Genomic DNA, 19357 nt, shown 5'->3' on the forward strand with positions numbered 1-19357 from the left:
GAGGGGGTGTCCGGTGCCCGGGAGGAGGGGGCGGCCAGTGCCCGGGAGGAGGGGGCGGCCGGTGCCCGGGAGGAGGGGGCGGCCGGTGTCCGGAGGGAGGGCGGCCAGTCCCCGGGGAGGGGGCGGCCGGTGCCCGGGGGAGGGGGCAGCTGGTGTCCGGGGAGTTGGTGTCCGGTCCCTGTGGGAGGGGGCAGCCCCACAGCCCCCTCCCGGGCGCTGGGCTGTGGACGAGTCCACGGGTCTCCTCAATTTGTGACCAAACCCCCCCCAAACAGCCCAGGAAGGAGGAGTTCAACCTCCTGAAGTCTTTGGTGGGGCCGTGGTGCTCCCGGTGTCCCGGGGCCGTCTCCTCTGCCCGCTCCGAAGCCCGAGCTCCGCAGCTCCCAGCAAACATCCCGCCAGCAGGAAAAATCTGAGCGAAAACCTCTTTTCACTGATTCAGTGCACTCAAAGCTGTCGCTTGCACGTCTCTTCCAGGGCAGCACCTTATCACTGCCATTGCAGACCAGATGTTTGGATTCAAGACAACCTCATGGTGAGCGGGGAAAAGGCTCCTTTTGGCCCCAACCTTACCTTGTTTGGTGTGTGCTGGTGTGCTGGGCCACAGGGAGGAGGGAAAAACAAAACCAGTTTGTCCCTGGACATCTCGCTCTTGCTCAGAGGGGCTGGGAGAGGAGACTGAACTGGAGAGAAGCTGTGCAAAGTATTGGCTCTGTCCTCTCCAAGTGGGTGGTGTGGACCTGGTGCTCTGCAGATACCAGGGGGAGGAGGGAAATGTGTTTTCTTTCCAGTCACCGTGTTCCCAGCAACGGGATGGCAGGTGGTGCCACACAGAGGGACCTTCCAGCTGGGCTTGGCCACAGCAGCCAGATGTTCTCCATCGGTGCAGGGAGCTGGGCCGCCAGCGAAGCTTCATTGAGCTGGACACCCCCTCCATGACAGCAGAGCAGGTGGAGGCCCTGGAGAGGAGCGTGAATGAGAAGATCCGGGAGAGGGTGCCCGTGAGGGTGCGGGAACTGGCTGTGGATGACCCTGAAATTGAAACGGTGAGTGGTGGGGAGAGACCTGATCACAGAATCACAGAATCTTCTAGGTTGGAAGGGACCTTAAAGATCATCTTGTCCAACCGTCAACCTGACTGACAAAAATAGACACCCACACAACAAACAAGAAGCATCACCATCACTAAACCATACCTCCCAGCACTACATCAACCCGTCTTTTGAACACCTCCAGGGATGGGGCCTCAACCACCTCCCTGGGCAGCCCATTCCAATGGCTGAGAACCCTGTCAGTGATGACATGGGTGGGACCAAAATAGCCGTGCCGAGGATGTCACCCCGTTTGCTGTTGCCCTCCTGTCCCCAGGTGAGAAGCCGTGGCTTGCCCGATGACCACGCGGGGCCGGTGCGAGTGGTGGACATCGAAGGCATCGACTCCAACATGTGCTGTGGGACTCACGTCTCCAACCTCAGTGACCTCCAGGTGGGATGCTCGTGCCACCCCTTCAGCCCTGGCACAGCACATCCAGGGGCTGCTGGAAATCGTGCCCATGGTAGAGGGGGTGTCAGGAGCCCCACACTCCCCCAGAGGTGGACACGGGCTGGTATCTGTGCCCAGTCTGGCTCTTTCCTGCTTTGTGACAGAGCCCAGCCCTTGTCTGTGACATTTCCTGAGCTGCCCTGCTACTTTGCTGGTTTTGGGGTGCGTTGCTGGGTTGTAGCCCTTTGTTCCCTCTGCTTAAAAGCTCTGATGTTTTTAGTGGAGATAAAACTCTTGAGCTGCCTTTAAGCTTTTCTGTCTTTTCAGTCACTGGTTGGAGTCGATGTCCCAGCAGAGACATCCAGATGCACTGCAGAGTGCAGCCCCTCACTAGCAAATTGTGTTAATTCCACTCTATCACCATCTTTTTTTGTTGAGGGGTGTGTGTGTGTGTGTGTGTGTGTGTGTGTGTGTATGTTGACCTTATGGCTGATTTTAATCAGTTTCTCTCCCCTGGCAAAGAGCCGATATTCACAACAAGACCTAGTCTGGTAGGAGCTGACCCTCTGTGTGTGTCACCAAAGCAGTGTTCTGACCAGGGGGGTTTTCTTTTTAAGGTTATTAAACTCCTTGGCACAGAAAAAGGGAAAAAGAACAAAACCAACTTGGTTTTCCTGGCAGGAAACAGAGTGCTGAAGTCGATCGAGCAAAGTCACAGTACAGAGAAGGCTCTAACCTCACTGCTCAAGTAATTCCCTTTCCGCTTTCGTTATTTCATCTTTACTGTTCCTTCTAACAAACACCACAAAAACCTCAGGGTACCTCTGTGCGGTGTTTTTATCACACTACCTGCTTTTGCTCCTTGAAAAAATCCTTTCTTTGTCCTTCAGAGAGGCCATCCAGATTCTCCTTGCTCTTTCAGAAATGGCCCGGGTGAGCACGTAGAGGCTGTGAAGAGGCTGCAGAGCTCTGTGAAGCTGCTTCAGAAGGTACGAGGTGGGGAGAGAAAAGCACATTTTGGCTGCTTCCCCTCAACCTGAGCCTTAGTTCCGGTAACTGGGGGTTGAATCACAGACCATCAGGTTTTGTGAAAACTGCTCCCGTCTCCGGGAACACGACTCTGTGTTGGCACCGACTCCTCCGTCTGAGGGACAGCTCGTTTCCTTTTCTTTCAGAATAACTTGAACCTGCTCAGGGACCTCGCTGTTCTGATCGCCCGGGACTTCAAGAGCAAACCTGTGCCAAGTCAGCTCTTTGTGTTACACAGGTATGGGGAGTTCAGGGAAAGGACATGGACCTGATGGAGCGGGTCCAGAGGAGGGCCACAAGGATGATCAGGGGGATGGAGCACCTCTGCTACGAGGACAGGCTGAGGGAGCTGGGGTTGTTCAGCCTGAAGAAGAGGAGGCTCCAGGGAGACCTAATAACAGCCTTCCAGTACCTGAAGGGAGCCTACAGGAAGGCTGGGGAGAGCCTGTTTAGAAAGGCCTGCAGTGACAGGACGAGGGGCAATGGCTTCAAGCTGGAGGGGAACAGATTTAGATTGGAGATTAGGAGGGGGTTCTTCACTGTGAGGGTGGTGGAGCACTGGAACAGGTTGCCCAGGGAGGTGGTTGAGGCCCCTTCCCTGGAGATATTCAAGGAGAGGCTCGACGAGGCCCTGGGCAACCTGGTCTAGTTGGGGGTGTCCCTGCTGACTGCGGGGGGGTCGGACTAGATGGCCTTTGGAGGTCCCTTCCGGCCTGGGCAATTCTATGATTCTATGAAAAGGGCAAAATGGAATCTTAGATGTTTTGTGGCAGTTGCACCTCTCTGACACTTCTGCTGGCTTGTTTCTCAAAGAGAAATATAAACGAGGTGAACAGAGCATTTAGCTGCCTCAGCCTGCAGGAAGGTCGTGTACTTAAAGGAGTGTGTTGGTGATTCAGTCACCAAATCCTTCTGGTTTTATATCTAAGAAATAACTGTCTGACTTCTCTCTGCCCTTTTCAAATATAACTGAGGAGCTCTATTTCTTAAAGATTAACACTTCAATAATTCCTAATATGTATGCAGAAATGCACAATGAGGATTTGGATATATAGAAAAAAACTAATTTCCATCCTAACAGCAAGAGGCCAAAACCCCAGGCCTGATCAGGCCTTTGGTTTCCGATTGATATTTTGGACTCTAGAGGGGACTTTTGCTTCTTTCTGAAGTGGTTTTTTTTACTCATCCCTACAGGAAAGAGGGTGACTCTGAATTTATGAATATCATCGCTAATGAGATTGGGACAGAGGTGAGTCACTGAGGAAGACCTGACACCACGGGCCCTTTCACTGTGGCTCTAGCACAGGCCCCTGTTGGTCACCAGGAAAGTGAGGCTCAGCCTGTGCGGGATCCCTCGAGAAACAGCAGTGAAAATTCAGAGCCTGTCCCCCCAAAGAGCTGTGCAGAACCTCCTCGGCTGTTGTAGAATAGAGTAGGACAGTGTTGGGGTTGGAAGGGCCCTACAGTGATCATCTGCTCCAGCTGCCAACCCTGTCCTTTCACCTGAGGGTGCCCCAGCCCCCATTCTGTCCCCCACAACATATGATTGAGCGTAAAAGGTTAAAATCCCCCCCTCCCTTTTACTTTCTTCAAACTGAGTCTCTGTCTCACTAACGCACACAAACTTCCCCATCGTTTGCGTGTGGCCAGTGTCCTTGTCCTCTGCCCGGGGGAGGAGGGCACTGGTTATTCTGGAGCAAGGTCCATCTCTCTGCCCACAGGAGACCCTGCTGTTCCTGACTGTGGGAGATGAAAAAGAAGCAGGACTCTTCCTTCTCGCGGGCCCTGTTGAAGCAGTTGAGAATTTAGGTCCCAGGTAACACCTTCTACGCGTTTCTTTAAAATTAGTAAGAATTGTAGTGTTGCAGCCTGAGCAGCAGGATTAGGGCAGGCTCAGGCCAGGGCACTCTCCCCTCGGGGAGCAAGTGGCCTCCAGCCCCTGCCCTTCCTTCCCCCAGGGTGGCAGAGCTGCTGGGGGGCAAAGGAGCCGGGAAAAGGGGCCGCTTCCAGGGCAAAGCCACCAAGATGAGTCGGCGAGGAGAAGTGCAAGCTCTGCTCCAGGAATTCCTCAGCCACCGGAGCCCTGAAGCGTGAGAAACAATTCTCAAAACAGGGCTGTTTTCCCAGAGAATAAAGAGCTAAACCCAGCAGCGGTTGTGTCGGTGCTCGTGGAAAATGGGGAGGGGGGGTCTGCTGTTCCACACTTTGCTGCAGGGGTTCTTCCCTTTCTCTGAAAAAAGGGTACACGTTCTTCAGTGATTAAAAGTAGTCATTATTTAACCATTTCGTAGGCTTCCTAAAGCCAAAAGGGGGCCTTCCCGTTTGCAATTTACATTGTGACTTTTTACTTCGTACCAGTTCCTGAGGAGTGATTGCTTTGTGAGGACGGTTATTTATAATAAGTTGGATGCATTTTAAAAAAAAACAAACCACAGAATACTGGTAAGACGCAGAGGGTTTGGGTGTGATATTTGCCAACGAGTGGAGAGAAAACGAATCGAGCTTTTGCTGCTGAAATTGGCTGTTGCAATCTCAGCTGCAGAGACTGCAGGGCGCTGTGGAGCCGCAGCCTGGGGAAGCACCGCAGGTCATTGGGGAAATGTCACCCTTCTTGCTAGAGGTGGTACAGCAAGAGGTCGGGAACAAACCTTCAGGTCCCCAGGAGAGCTGATCCCAAAGCTGCCCCCCTAAAACCACCCCCCCGCAGCCCCTGGGCCTGGGAGATGATGCCCCATCCCACCATCCGGGGAGACGTCGAACTCACCAGCTGAACACAGGCTCAGCTTTAATAAAATACCTGCTTTACAGACATGCCCATATGTATATGTGTATGTAGATATACATCATACATGTACACACACACCCCTGCCCCGTGTGCCCCACATCTCGCACTGCAGTGAACACAACACCTTGGGGCTGGGGGGGTCCTGTAAGGGGGGAGGGTCCCACAAACCAGTGCTTTGTCTCCCCGTGGCAGTGTCTGCCTGTCCCTGTGACAGCCACCATGCCAGCAGACCCCGTGCCCCCACGGGGGACCACCCTGCTCCCAGTGGTGGCCACAAGTCCCACCCGTGTGGCACGTCCACATGAGCTGCAGGGGAGTGCAGGGTCTTCCCCCCGCTGCTGCCAGGTCCCAGGCTGATGCCCCCCTCCCATGGGCACAGGAAGAGCAGTGGGACAGCCCCAGGATCATGGGGCTTGTTGTGCCATCAGGTGGGCACAGACCACCCAAGCGTACGGCACGAGTGTCCCCATGGGTCCATGCCCCGGGAGCCACCCAGCAGCTCTGGCAGCCCGGTCCTGGTGGTCTGCTCCCCAGTGGAGTCTGTGGGTTCAGCGGGGAGCAAACGGTGCCTGGGGTGCAGCCGTGGTCCGGTGGCAGCCCCCGAGCCCGGGCGCAGCCATACCTGCGGGGACACCCCTAAACAGCCTTCTTGTCCTGCGTGGCCAGGAGCTGGGAGAGGCAGTAGGGGATCAGGCCGACGGTGGCCAGTGGCACGGCCGCGCTCTTGCAGAAGGAGAGGACGTAGAAGAGCAGCTGCATGTGGGAGGGCGGCCTGAAGGCATCGAAGAGGTGCAGGACCAGGAGGGACGCGGTGACGCAACCCAAGCGGAAGGGCAGCTTTTGGCCCTGCTTGCCCCGACAGCTCTCCAGGTACATGTGGGAGTTGAGGGCCAGCCCCAGCCCGAAGAGGATCCCCAGGTTACGGAGGAGGCTGGCGAAGGGGGTGGTGTCGATGTGGACCCACTCGGGGTGGGCGCACCACTTCCGTGCCCTCTCCAGTGTCCAGAGCAGGTCCACACCGAGCACCCGCAGCAGGAGGTAGAAGCCCATGGCGAAGCTGAAGAGGAAGAAGGTGATGCCCAGGTAGCGGCGGAGGCTGGCGTGGTAGATGCAGTGGACGTGCTGGAAGGTCTTGGCCACGGCCATCCCTGATGATAACAAAATAGGAGAGGAGATGGCACTGATCAGCGAGGGATCACCTGCCTTGGGGTGGAGGAGCCAAGCAGACCCCACACCCAGTCTGGTGGGGGACATCGTGGCACTGTGCTCTCCCTGCTTTGCTTCCCCACTTCCCCCCCCAGCTCCTGGCTGGCTTTGGCCACCAATGGCCATCACAACAGCAGCTGTGATAACTTGCACCCAGACTTTGGGGGATGGCTGGCAACACAGTCAAAATACTGTCTGGAGTAGGGACCTAGAAATTTGGTTGCCATGAAAATATGACTCTAGGTCAATTATCTTACTGTATAAATAGTGGACAGCCCAAGAGCCCTTGGAGCTCTCCTGGATGGCAGCGGGCTGCACGCCAGGATCCCCCCTTTGGTGAGGATGCTCGCTTAAGTTTCTGCTCCTCGAGGTTGAGAGATTCCTTGCCGCAACAGACTCTCGGTGAGTGACTAATAGCATGCTAAACTTTGAAATCTTAGCTAAGTAATGTAAAGGATTGATTGTGCATATATAATCCTTTAGACATAAACTGTTGACCAAGTCTGGGACTAGGATTGGATCCAGCTGCATCCAAACTCCTCTCTGAGAAGGAGTTTAGAAAGAAGGGGGTCCTTTCTGAACCTCATGACTCAACGGGAGGGTCTCCCTGACCCTGTCCTCTCTGCAGTAAATAACAGAGTGTACCTTGACATCGAATCTCTAAAACACTATCACATTTCCTACTGGTTTTATCGCACTTACTACTGGTTCTTGTTAAATCACTGTTTCACCTTAATAAATATTTCACTGCTTCACTCTAACTAGTGAAGTTAATCACTCTGTCCGGGACAGACATGAGCTGGGGGTACCCAGGTGCTCCCGATAGGGTGCCCGCTGCCCCAATGGCCACTGCTGCACCCCACTGCTCACAGGTGGCCCATTCTACTCCCTTGGCTGGTGACAGCCCTTTCACAGCCCACGCCTGCCCTGCCTGTGCCTTCGGGCCACCTTCTCTGTCCCTCAGAGCCCAGCAGCAGCTGGGACTGCTGCCTCGAATGGGAGAGGGACAAAGGCACATCCTGGGGGGGCATCCTGCCCGCGACAATGGGGGCAGTGACTGCAGAGCCAGGGACACAGCGTGCGTCATGACCCTGCTTGTGTCCATCGGGACGTGCACCCTTCCTGCGGGTGCTGCCTCTGGCAGGGGGGTGCCACGGGAAGGGGACGGGGTCCTGAGGAGCTCACCTGAGATGACCCCCGCGATGACCTGATGGGGGAAGTGGGCGGCGATGAAGACTCGGGAGAGGCAGACGCAGACCTGAACTGCCCAGAACCCCGTCCAAAGCACCATCCACAGCACCCTGCGAGGGACAGGAGCCACGTTGGTGCCAGGGCCAGCCCCTGCTGCCCAGGGCACCGCCATCACGTACCCTGAGCAGTGCCTGGCTGCCCACTGAGCCCATCCTCCCACACCGCCCACCCTGGGGTGCCATGGTCTGGTGATGTGCCCACAGCCCTGTGCTGTGATGGGCTCTGCAGCAGCCTCTGCCCAGCACGGCAGGGTTTGGCACAGCTTACCAGTATTTAAGTGTCCTCGACTGCTTCTTCCCCATGGCAGCAGAGAGGAGTGCTGTCACCATGGTGTAGTACACGCCAGCTGCACCCATGGCATGGCCAGAGGGGCTCCCTGGGCAAGAAGAGACCCCCAAGTCAGACCCCTCCTTCAGTGTGGAACCACAGCTTCAGTTGGGATGGAGTTAACGAACGTTAACTGTCAGTCACAGCCCGTACAGGGCTATGTTTTGGGTTTGGGATGGGAAATGACACCTGTCCCCCAGTGGCAAGACTGAGCAGAGGGCACTGGCCATCCCTGATGGCTGGTGCTGAGTGTGCTGGGGATGCTGCAGTCCTTCCCTGGCTCCCATGGAATGGACAAAACTGCTCCAGAACCGGGCAAGCCCCTTCCCCACAAAGCAGCTGCCCGTGTTTGGGGCTGGGGGGGGCTGAGTGTGGCCCCAGCATGGGCTGGGATGAGCACGGGCTGGGGTTTGTGCTGAACCGCCACGTCTGCGCTGAGGGTCAAGGTCTGCGCAGGGGCTGCCCTGCCTCCACCACCGCGGCCCCGGCAGCGCGTGATAACAGCCCCCTCACAAGAGCTGGCAGGGGCCTGTGCCACCTGTGGGCTACCAGCCACAGCCACGGCCATGCCAACACCCCCCTCCCTGTGGGGATTGAGACCCGGAGTGGGAGCTGCCTGTGCAGGTTCCCTGGGCAAGCACTGGGGACGGGGGACGCTACTGGGGCTGGGGGACCCTACCGGGGCTGAGGGACCCTACTGGGGCTGGGGGATGCTACCGGGGCTGAGGGACCCTACCGGGGCTGGGGGACCCTACCGGGGCTGGGGAATGCTACTGGGGCCGAGTGACCCTACCGGGGCTGAGGGACCCTACTGGGGCTGGGGGATGCTACCGGGGCTGAGGGACCCTACTGGGGCTGGGGGATGCTACCGGGGCTGAGGGACCCTACCAGGGCTGGGGGATGCTACTGGGGCCGAGTGACCCTACCTGGGCCAGTCTCACAGGTGAGTGGGAACTGCTGGATCTCCGGGGCAGAGGTGTTGCTGTAATAATCCGTCTCGTGAACCCACCAGTATGGTCTCTCCCCAAAGAGGATCCTGAAAAGAAAGAATGGGGACTGTAAGTGTCCTGGGCACTGGAGCAGGTGGTCACGGCTGGGGTCCCAGCTCTGGTCTGGGAGCTGGAGGAGGCAAAGGATCCATGAATGGCTCAGGTTGTCCCGACAGACCCAGCATCCAGCTGGTCGCTTGGTCCCGGCAGCCGGTACCATCCGTGTCCCCAACCCTGTCCCCTGCAGGGGAAGTGCAAGAACTTCCTGGGAGCACGTCAATTCTCTGAGAAAGAGGAGCAGAGTCTGCTCCCTCTGAGTCTTTTTCAGGCACAGAGCAACTGTATCATGGTGGTACCAGAGGCAGAAGCCACCCATCCCTGCCACAGACAGCGTGGGCATCCCAGGGGATGTGACTCGGGGGCACACACAGAGCTAGGGGGGCCAACACTGAGCAGGCTGTGGGGTCCTGCCACCAAGATGTGGGGTGTAGGGACACGACAACTCTGTGTTGTGGGGTGCAGGGAGCCCCAGAGTCTCAGGACACAGGAATGTGGCTGCAGGGATGGCTCTGTGCTGGCCCAATGCCCCTGTGGCCACCAGTACCACAGCCCAGCACCCGCGGAGATGGCACCCATGGCTACTGGCTGGCACCCAACCCTGCTGGGCCATGGTGCCAGGGTGGATCGGCCCCACGGTACAAAAAGACGCTGCCCATGAGGTCTATCCTGTGCCTGGAGCAGTGGTGGGACCCTCCTATGTTCCCCACCATTTGTGGTGGCGACGTCAGCGTCACCAGCCGTGGAAAGGAAGGGGATGTTGGTGTCCTGGCTCACCCATGGGAAACACCCACCTGAAAGATTCAGGGGGCACCAAACCCCGGTCCCACGTGTCAGAGCCGTGCCAGACCCCCCACAGCCCCCCTGAGGTGCGATGCTCTGAGCAGCCCCTGTGCAAAACCACAACCCCGGCCGATGGCGAAGGGGTCTGTTCGCAGGAGGGTCCATCCCTGCCCGGCTCCTGGGGAGGGGGCAGAGCTGCTGCTGCTGAGCCATTCCTACTGCCGACCCTGGGCTTTGCTTTACACCAGCATCGAGGCTGAGAGCCCACATCTGGCCCCCATTACTCCAGCTGTGCCAGCGTGCCCGGAGGGAGCCGTGGCACGGGGCCAACTCACCACTTGAAGACGAGGTTGAGCCAGTCGCCGATCACGGCCACCCAGATGAGCCTGACGCCCACCGCCTCGCTGAAGTGGAACCAGATGGGGAAGAGGACGAAGAAAGCGTTCCTGAGGTCAGCAGCGAAGGAGATGAAGAGGAACCAATCCTGGGAGCCCTGGAAATGCTCCTGCAGCCAGCGCGTCGCCTGGACGCCCGTGTCGTGCAGGAGGTCCATGCTGGCCTCCATCCTCCCCTGCACCGTTGCCCCTCGGCACCGGCTCCGGCTCCTCTGCGCTCCACCGCGCCGCCGGGGTTTTATACTCTGCGGGCTCTTGTTTGCCGCGGGCAGGTCACTTGTCCCAGCACCGATCTTTGGACCCAAAACCACTTTTGCCAAAGGTGCATCACCGGGGGGTTGTTACAAACATGTTTGGAACACCTTACGTAAAAGGGAAAAAACAGGCTTCGAGGGCGCGTGGAGGAGCGGGGGCTGCTCTGGTCCCAGCACCTTAACCCTTCCCCGCAGCGCTGGGGGGGTCACCGCAGCCCCAGCCCCACGCAGCAGCTCCTGCTGCATCCCAGCATCTGCTGTTACTGAGGAGGGGACCTGAGCACCTTCTCCCTGCATGACCAGTGCTGCAGAGCTGCCACAGCCTGAGCTGTGACACTTCTCCATCCCTCAGCCATCACCCCAGGCACCACCAGAGCATTGCAGGGATGCCCAGGAGCAGGGACTGGGCTGTCTGTGAGGTGGGGGCAGGCTGCCCGCCACCCCCACGGTAGCTGAAACCTCCAGCTGATGACAAAAACTCCTGGCTGCCCTGGCACTCTCCAGGCTGATCTACCCGGGCTCTGTGCGATGGGAAACTTTCTAAACCTGAGGCATTGAGGCTTGGGGAGCTGCCAGCCACCTCCTTCTGATCTCTGCTGCGGGGTTAAAGGACCTTTGCAAATGAGGTCCCCTGGGAGGGAAGGCATTCCTCCCAACACAGCTCCCCTCCGTTAACCCCCTCCTGCACAAAGCTGTGGGGATGGAGCTGAAGGTGCTGCTGGTCCCATGGGTGCTGGATCCCTGCCGTGGGCTTTCCTCCCACCCCAGCCACTGGCACCACAGCTCCATCGTCCTGCTCCTCCCTGGGAGGTGCCAGTGAATGAGGAACATGGAGAGCTATCTCCAGGAGCCCGAGGACACAGGATCAGCCTGGCAGGAGGAACCTCCTTCCCCAGCTCTGGACACGCAGCCCCACAGCACTGGCTTGGGGTGCCCAGGCAGTGCCCACTGCAGCAAAACAGGCAGTTGCCCCTGCGAGGAGGCGTTAATGATTAGCAGCCAGTGAAAATGCATCACTTATCTCCCTCCTCGAGAAAGTTCAGGTCAAGATCCTTGAACCGCTGCCCCTGTGCTGTTTGCCAGGGTGCAGAGCAGGCGGAGGTCGTGTCCAGCGCCGTGTCCTGCCAGCAAACAGCAGGTCTGCACAGCAGGGCTGCGGGCACCATCCTGCCCCATCGCCAGCACGGGGTCTGAAAGGCAAAAACACATCAAATCTTCCTCCCTGGAATGCAGGCACAGGCTCTTGGAGCAGCTGGGCTGAGGAAGAGGGATGGTACTTGCTCCAAAGACTGTTGGGTGATCAGAGGGCACCCTGGCACATCAGCCAGGGCAGATCTGCAGGCACCAACCAGCAACACGTCTGCTCTGGGGGCCACCAGGACCCCTCCCAGTGTCTGCTTCACGGTGGGGATGATGCTCCTGCGCACGGGGAAACGTGGGCACAGCCAAAGCCTGACCCTGGGCTCAGCATCCTTGTCCCAAGCTGACCTGGTCCAACTCCATCCCTGGGGCTGGAGCGCAGCTGGAGCATCCTCACTGTGCTGAGGAGCCCCGGGGCAGCACGTGGTGGGAGGCAGCACTGGGGGCTCACACTGCTCTGTGCCATTTCCCAGCTGCCTGAACATGAAGGAGAGGAATCACAGAATCACGGAATTGTCGGTTGGAAGGGACCTCTAGAGATCATCTGGTCCAACTCCCCTGCCAAAGCAGGGTTGCCCAGAGCACATCACTCTGGATGGCATCCAGGAGGGGCTTGAAGATCTCCAGAGAAGGGGACTCCACACCCTCCCTGGGCAGCCTCTTCCAGTGCTCCATCACCCTCACCGTAAAGTCTTTTCTCATATTTGAATGGAACTTCCCATGTTCCAGCTTGTGCCTGTTGCCCCTTGTCCTATCGCTGGAAACCACTGAAAAGAGTCCGGCTCCAACATCCTTCAACTCACTCTTTAGATACTTATAAACATAAATAAGGTCTCCCCTCAGTCTTTGCTTCTCCAGGCTAAAGAGTCCCAGCTCCTTGAGCCTTTCCTCGTAAGAGAGATGCTCCAATCCTTGAATCATCTTTGTTGCCCAACACTGGACTCTCTCCAGCAGTTCCCTGTCCCTCTTGAACTCGGGGGCCCAGAACTGGACGCAGGATTCCAGTTGTGCTCACCAGTGCAGAGCAGAGGGGGAGAATGACTTCCCTTGACCTGCTGGCCACACTCTTCCCTACGCAGCCCAGGATTCCATTGGCCTCTTGGCCACAAGGGCACATTGAAGGCACACAGAAAGTGTGCTACCTACCAGGACCCCCATTCTTTTCCTCAGTAGTGCTTCCCAGGAAGCAGCATCCTTCCCTGTCCCTCCCAGCCTGGACTGACTGTCCCCAGGGGAGACAGACCCAGGCATCCCAGCCCCGGACTGAGCTCCCAACTGACAGAAGAAACCCAACGAAGCAGAAATTTGCAAGGAAATGGACTTACTCTGGCAAAACAAATCCCCCAACAGCTCGTTCTAGGGTCCTCAACCCAGAGCGGCTTTGGCTAGCGTGAAGGAATGCGACAGCCTTGGCTTCCGCCTCAAAAAATGTTTTGAAACAGTCAGCAATAAATTCTCCCCGAGAGATTTCACAGCAGAAAACGGGGGCAAAAGGTGTTGGGGGATGGGGACAAGTGTGCTCCGGTTGCCTTGGAAAAAGTCGCTGCAGGAAAACTGGGGCCACAGCGGGAAGAGTCTGGGAAACGGGACAGGAGCAGCTGCCTCCTCCCTCCAGCCAGGCAGAGGCTGGAGCCAGAGGGAGCACGAGGCGCCGCCGACGGAGCCGGGGTGTGACAGAGCCTGTGCCAGCGTCCCCTGTGCGGTGGCCCGGCCACACGTGCCGTGGGCCAGGTCTGTGCTGGAGCTGCCAGCATCCCGCGGCAGAGCTTTCCCAGCTCCGTGCCCTGCGCTTCGGGTGAATCCCTGGCCTCGGTGCCACTGCGTGGAGCTGGGAGCAGTGGGAGCTGCTGACCTCCTGGCCACCACGGGGTTTTGCACGCCGGCCAGTTTGGCCACCAGCTCTGGGAGCGCCGTGCCAGGCTCCGGCTTGTCACCTGCGCTGGCAGCACCAGTGGCCAGGGACATGCCTTGCAAACTGGCCAGGGTGGCTTTCCCAGGGGAAGAACAGGGGTAGGCTGGGGGGGGGGCTTTATTTCTGCAGGGGGGGCTTTATTTCTGCATGGGGGGCTTAATTTCTGCAGGGGGGGTCTGTGCACAGCGAGCCCAGGAAGGGCTGGCAGCCCATGGGCCTGTGCTGGTGGTGACAGGGGGCTGGCTCCGGGACACGGTGTCCCTCTGGTTCCCAAGGTGCCGAATGCGGCCGCAGAAGCGTGACACACGCGTGTGCTATAACGCGGTGTGCCGCACGCCGTGCCAGGGCTTTGTCCAGAAAGTTCCCAGCCTGGGGCAGGCTCTGTGGCCACCAGCGAGCCGTGACGCTGCCAGCGCGGGAGCGAGCCTGCCCCTGCCTGCGTCAGCGCCCGGGCAGAGTCCGGGCAGAGCTCACAAACAGCCGGGCAGAGCAGCCGGCATCGACCTCCCCCTCGCAGGGACCATCCCACCTGCTCCCCCTGAGCCCCAGGAGGTGCCTCTGGGGCACGGGTCCTGCTGTCACCCCAGGGACTGTGGCAGCCTCACGCTGAGCCATGTCCTGGGGTTGCCCACTCCTGCCCAACACCCCCTCCTTGCACCACAGCGAGCCATGGCAGCTCCTGGGGGAACACGCTGCTGCCATTAGGGCTTCTCGAGCCCATTCCAGCTTGGTCCTGGGCAGACCCAGCTCCCCCCGTGAGGATTCAGAGGGAATGGACGCCCACCATGCCCCCAGGGACATGTTGGCCAGTACTTGGCATCTACAGCCACATGCCAGGGCTGGCCCATGGGGGCTGGAGCTGAACCACCTTTGGCAGCCCCTCCACGACCCTAACGCAGCGGGGATGGGGGCTGGAGGCTGCGGGATCCCACAGCCCGGGGATGTGCACGCAGCTGGGCAGCAGCCAAGGCCAGGAGCGATTAATGCGGCTCAGAACAGCCGTTACACATTAACTCCCTTGTTTGTCCCATATTCCCCAGCAGGAGCCTCCTGCCAGCACCCGAGGGCCAAGAGCACGGCCGGAGCACGCTCTCACAGCCGTGCCGGGCGCTGAACCGGCCCCGTGGCCCTTGGACCCCCGGCGAGCACCGGAGCTGAGCCAGGACCCTCTAACACGGGGCACCAGCGCCGGCTGTGTCACCTCCAGGGTCTGGCCACCAGCCATGGCAGCCACAGCCATGAGCTACACAGCAGTGTGGTCAGAAAAAGCACCTGAGTGCCCGTTTATTGGGGAAAGGTGGACAACACGGGCAGCTCAGCCCAGGAGTGTCTGTCCTATGCTCCTCCTGGGAGGTCTGGTGCTGCCCAGCACCCCGTCCCCGTCCCCAGGGCTTGGCACCGCAGCAGCAGCCGGAGCTCAGTGTCGCCTGGGCCCCTGGCCACCAGCTGCAGTGGCCGTGGGGCCAGGGGGGATGTTTCAGGCTCTCCCTGGGCTGTGGCTGGGCCATGGGGGCTGCCATGTTGCCCACTCCCACCACCCTGGGCAAGACGTCGGGGAAGACCATGGGTCCAAGGGAGCTGCAGCTTTGAGCAGCACCCAGCCTGGCCAGCACCATTGCCCTGTGGGCATCCACCTACCTCGGGGAGGTGGCAGGAGCCCTGGTCCCAGCAGGGGAGAGCAGCCATGGGCACTCCTCAGCCCTTTGGGTGGCCTCCTGGATGCAGTCTCCAAAAAATCACTCCTTGGGGCTGTTTTTCAGAGGGTTTGAGTCTGCCTTTGGCAGTGCTGCCGTCCTGAAACGAGAGCTGAGCTCCCCCAAAAACCTGACCCCGAGCATGTCACGTCCCAAGGATGGGGAGGGCAGGTCCTGGTGCGGTGGCAGAGCCCCCGTGCCCACAGCCCACTGAGGACGTGCCTGATGCCAGGCACCGACCGCCCGCACCCTCGGGGATGGGGCAGCAGCAGCCCCATCCCGTCAGAGCCCGCCGGGTGGTGGGGCCAGGCTGAGGTTGAGGAAGCCCCCGTAGTGGAAGGGGGGCAGGCGGGGGGCACAGGCAGCAGCAGGGGACAGGCAGGCCAGGGGGTTGGTCCCACACGCCCCGGCGTCCTGCTCACTGCTGAAGTAGACGCTGTCGGGCGAGTCCACCGAGGGGTCCTTGTCGAAGTAGTTGTAGGGTCTGAGGAAAAAGCCGACTCCATTCCCCACAGTCACCGTGTTGGGGACATCTTCGGCGTGGGGGATGTGCAGGAACCCCACAGAGATCCAGGCGACCAGGTCCTGGGCAGGAGGAGAGCCAGGTGCCCCATCAGGCTGAGCAGGACCCTTCAGCCTGGTGGCCACCCAGTTTGGCCATGGGATGGGTGAAGCCAAGGCAGGAGCCGGGGTGGTGCTCACAGTGCCCGGCTCCCCTCAGCCCAGGGAACCCCAGCTCACCTCGTTGGTGATGGTCTCGTTGTTGATGAAGTCGGCAAAGACAACGGTGGGCGTCCAGGGGTCGTTCTGGTTGTAGACACTGGTGCTGGTGGGCTCCTCTTCCTTGCGCCGGGTGACGGCCAGCTGGTACCTGCCAGCACGGGGACAGAGGGCTCATCCATGCCAGGTTGGGGCTGGTGACTGCAGCATCAACGCCGGGGGTTACACTGGCAAACGGGAGCTGGGTGGACCCTTGGTGTGTGCCCGGGGACACGGTGTGTCCTGGGTCTGGAGGAAAGGGGCTGGCACGGGCCAGCGTGGTACCAACACGGCCCGGAGACATGAACACATGTGGGTACAGAGGCTGCTGCTCTGCCCAACACACTCACTGTGGACACAGCCACTGCCAACTCCTGCAGCACCCCCGGGACAGGAGCCCCCACGCCTCCCCGGCAGTGAGCCAGCTCTGCATCTGTCCCAAGCACTTTCCAAAAGACATTCTGTCCTTACACAAAGATGTCAAGACCCGGGGATGCCAGTGCTTCCCTTGGGAGTTCACCCTGCAGCCCGGCTGCCCTCACAGGGAAAAAAACACGATTGCTCTAAATTAATCTTATCTGGGGTCAGATTCCTGCCTGTGAACTATTATGAACACATGTCATTGAGCAACTTTTCAAGGGATGTTCAGAGTCAAAAAAATATGCACATTTGCTGTTTAACCCTTCCCTGCACCCTCTGTTGTGGGGCAGAAGCAGCCAGGGACCATGCAGTCCTGAGTAACATGCTCTAGCTCTAGGCAATCCTGCTTCAGCAGGGGAGTTGGACTAGATGATCTCTATGGTCCCTTCCAACTCTAAAAATTTAGTGAAATTCAGTGGTGGGGGGATGTAGAGGGGGAACGGGACAACCACACACATCCCAGCCCCAGAACCCACCTGCCCCAGCTGATGGACCTCTCCATGGAGCTGCTGGTGGGCAGGTGCTCCCCGGTGAAGCTGACGATCTGGATGCGGTAGCTGCGCGGGTGCCCCCACTTATTGGGCTTGGAGCTGGCAAAGGAGATGTAGCGGGGCATGGGGGTGTTGAGAGGGAACGCCGCCTCGTCCTCCCTCTCCAGCCTCTCCCTGCGGAGGTATGGCCTCTCGATGGTGTTCTGCATGCTCCAGGGGTCTTTCACGAGCTCATACTCCATGTCCTGGGTCTCCAGAGAGTTCAGCTGCCCTGCGAAGCAGAAGGGAAAACCCTCTTGAGCTCTGTGCCCCGGGCAGAGCTGCAGCCCACAGACAACTGCGGCCACACAGGATGACACCCAAACCTACCATCAACATCCAGGTCCACCTTGTAGTGGATGTGGTGGAGGTGCATCGTCCCCAGCGTGTGGGGCCCGACCCTGTTGCCGTAGTCGGTGCCTCGGCCGTGGAGGAAGGAGGTGCTGATGTAGCCGGTGGCATGTACCCGGACCTCCACGGCCCCGCTGCTGTGGAACATGAAGTCCCAGATGTAGTCGTAGTTGATAAGAGTGGAGACTGAACGGATGACCAGCGTGTTTTTCCGCAGCCCGCCATAGTAGAAGGACTGTGAGTCGGAAAAGTGGCGCCGCAGAGGGAGGCCAGCATCGTGCTCGAAAATGCAGAGCGAGTTTTGGTTGGTTTTGGGGGTGTCTGACTCTGCCAGGTAGTGCCTGTCCACGTAGGTTGCCATGTAGGGGCAGTCGAGGCCCCGGACCAGCTCGTAGGCAAATCTGCCGATTCCGAAGCTCCCGTCGAAGTAACGGGTCGACATCCCCCCGGGGCAGTTGGAGCCGTACAGGGCTAAGGCTTCCTGGAGACTCAGCTCATAGACAATCCTCTCCCCGTGGAACCTGATGTCAAAGAAGCGTGGGCCGGAGTTGGGGTTCACGCCAAAGGCGATGCTCCAGCCCTGGAAGGTGACACGGTTGTCCCTGACGCTGTAACGGGGACCCTGGGGCTCGTACTGCAGCGGTCCCGGGGAGCCGGGCGGGCGCTGGGGTCTCATCGAGCCCAGCACCTCCTCACCCAGGGGCTTCTTGATCCTGACCATGTCCAGCAAGTTGTTCACAAACGCATCCTCCAGATGCTCCATGCTGGCAAAGTACTGGCCGTTGTAGAAGACTTTGCGCAGCCGCCAGCGGGAGACGTGGAGGTCCTTGTGGTCCACCAGCACCTCCAGCCCCACCGGAGAGAGGTAGTAGCCCGTACCGGCCACGCTGTGGAAAAGGACAAACCAGGTGGAACGGTCACCGGACTTGAAGCCCCGAGGGGCCGTGGTGAGGATGGCCAGGTCGGTCCCGTCGGACTCACAGCAGGCGGCGAGGAAGCGCGGTGCCTTTCTCAGCTCCTGCTGGATGAGGCCGTTGATGTCCACATACTCCTGGCCGGTAACGGGCCTGCGGTGGTACGGCACCTTCCCCCCATACTTCTTCACCGTCATGTCCCGGTGATACACCGGCCTCGGCAGCGGCCCCACCACGTACTCGGTGACGTTGGGCTCTGGCTGGTTCCCAAAGTAGAGCACGGCCAGCGCCTCCCGGGGGGGACGAGCCCCCCCACCATCCAGGAACCGCAGCACCTCGGCCTTGGCGGGGATCTGCACGTCCACGGAGGCGATGCAGTTGTCCGAGGGCTTGGCACGCGAGGCGTCCACCAGCTGCACCCCAAGGTTTCCCCGCAGGTACCCCACCACTTGCACCATCTCCTCGGGGCTCAGGTCAGCAAACACCAGGCTCTGGCCGTCATCAGTGTCCTCCTGCCCCGGGGGCTGGTGCTGGCAGGCGCTGGGGGCTCTCCCTCTGGTCAGCAGCACGCAGACCAGGGCAAATATCGTGGCTAAGGCCAGGAGGAGGAGGATGAGCAGGGTTTTCATGTTCATGGCTGCCGAGGCACTGAGCGCTCCCGCAGTCGGGTTTGCAGCTGCAGAATCCTCCCAGGGACCCGCCGGCAGAAGGGGCTGGGTTTGGTTGGGTTGTTTTTTTCCCCTCGTTTTCTCAAGAGGGAACAGCCCAGAGGAGCTCGCAGGGAGGGCACAGGGGGATGTTCTCACACATGCCTGGGATTTGCTGGGAACCATAAAAGGCAACTTTGCTCTGCTTCCCCCAGTGGGCCATAATTTTAAAAGTAAACTTCACTTTTCTGCATCTGTCCCTCTGCTCTCTTCCCACATGCTACGCTGCAGAGCTTGGAGAGGACAGATCCAGCCACTCGGAGGAAACAAACGCATCTCCCTCCACCTCCTCCTCCTCCCCCTGCGGATGCAAACAGCCAGGCAGGCAGTAGAGACCACAGGGACGATGCCCCTCGGTGCAGACCACTACTG

At 59.4% G+C, this 19357-nt stretch overlaps 3 protein-coding genes across 3 annotated transcripts in view; 1 reads left to right on the forward strand and 2 right to left on the reverse strand.

Moving 5' to 3' along the window:
* LOC106898005 (alanyl-tRNA editing protein Aarsd1-like) overlaps positions 1 to 4661 on the forward strand; it is a 7927-nt gene extending 3266 nt beyond the window's left edge. The window contains exons 8-16 of the mRNA XM_014959061.1: positions 454 to 535; positions 890 to 1046; positions 1369 to 1485; positions 2100 to 2230; positions 2405 to 2471; positions 2658 to 2749; positions 3706 to 3760; positions 4233 to 4327; positions 4470 to 4661. Of these exons, the coding sequence (XP_014814547.1) occupies positions 454 to 535; positions 890 to 1046; positions 1369 to 1485; positions 2100 to 2230; positions 2405 to 2471; positions 2658 to 2749; positions 3706 to 3760; positions 4233 to 4327; positions 4470 to 4605 (932 nt within the window). The 3' untranslated portion in view covers positions 4606 to 4661. The remainder of the gene's footprint in view (positions 1 to 453; positions 536 to 889; positions 1047 to 1368; positions 1486 to 2099; positions 2231 to 2404; positions 2472 to 2657; positions 2750 to 3705; positions 3761 to 4232; positions 4328 to 4469) is intronic.
* Positions 4662 to 4762: 101 nt separating this feature from the next.
* G6PC (glucose-6-phosphatase, catalytic subunit) lies at positions 4763 to 10540 on the reverse strand. Its single transcript, XM_014959194.1, has 5 exons — positions 10245 to 10540; positions 9007 to 9116; positions 8021 to 8129; positions 7688 to 7803; positions 4763 to 6444 (listed from the first exon to the last, which is right to left on the reverse strand). The coding sequence occupies exons 1-5, from the start codon at positions 10472 to 10474 to the stop codon at positions 5933 to 5935; spliced, it is 1077 nt and encodes a 358-aa protein (XP_014814680.1). The 5' UTR covers positions 10475 to 10540; the 3' UTR covers positions 4763 to 5932.
* Positions 10541 to 14629: 4089 nt separating this feature from the next.
* On the reverse strand, positions 14630 to 19006 carry LOC106898002 (membrane primary amine oxidase-like). The gene is made up of 4 exons (XM_014959057.1): positions 17344 to 19006; positions 16960 to 17245; positions 16046 to 16175; positions 14630 to 15889 (listed from the first exon to the last, which is right to left on the reverse strand). The coding sequence occupies exons 1-4, from the start codon at positions 18911 to 18913 to the stop codon at positions 15587 to 15589; spliced, it is 2289 nt and encodes a 762-aa protein (XP_014814543.1). The 5' UTR covers positions 18914 to 19006; the 3' UTR covers positions 14630 to 15586.
* Positions 19007 to 19357: the final 351 nt, after the last annotated feature.

Source organism: Calidris pugnax, unplaced genomic scaffold, assembly GCF_001431845.1.
Source record: "Calidris pugnax isolate Ruff unplaced genomic scaffold, ASM143184v1 scaffold341, whole genome shotgun sequence".
Lineage (NCBI taxonomy): Eukaryota > Metazoa > Chordata > Aves > Charadriiformes > Scolopacidae > Calidris > Calidris pugnax.

Coding starts and splice junctions, on each gene's coding strand:
- G6PC (XM_014959194.1), bottom strand. CDS start 10,474: ATGGAGGCCAGCATGGACCTCCTGCACGACACGGGCGTCCAGGCGACG. Junction 8,130..9,006: donor CACCTGTGAGACTGGCCCAG/GTAGGGTCACTC, acceptor CTTCTTGCCCAG/GGAGCCCCTCTGGCCATGCC. Junction 6,445..7,687: donor CATCGCGGGGGTCATCTCAG/GTGAGCTCCTCA, acceptor TGTTATCATCAG/GGATGGCCGTGGCCAAGACC.
- LOC106898002 (XM_014959057.1), bottom strand. CDS start 18,913: ATGAACATGAAAACCCTGCTCATCCTCCTCCTCCTGGCCTTAGCCACG. Junction 17,246..17,343: donor GGTGGACCTGGATGTTGATG/GTAGGTTTGGGT, acceptor TCTGCTTCGCAG/GGCAGCTGAACTCTCTGGAG. Junction 15,890..16,045: donor ACGAGACCATCACCAACGAG/GTGAGCTGGGGT, acceptor CCTCCTGCCCAG/GACCTGGTCGCCTGGATCTC.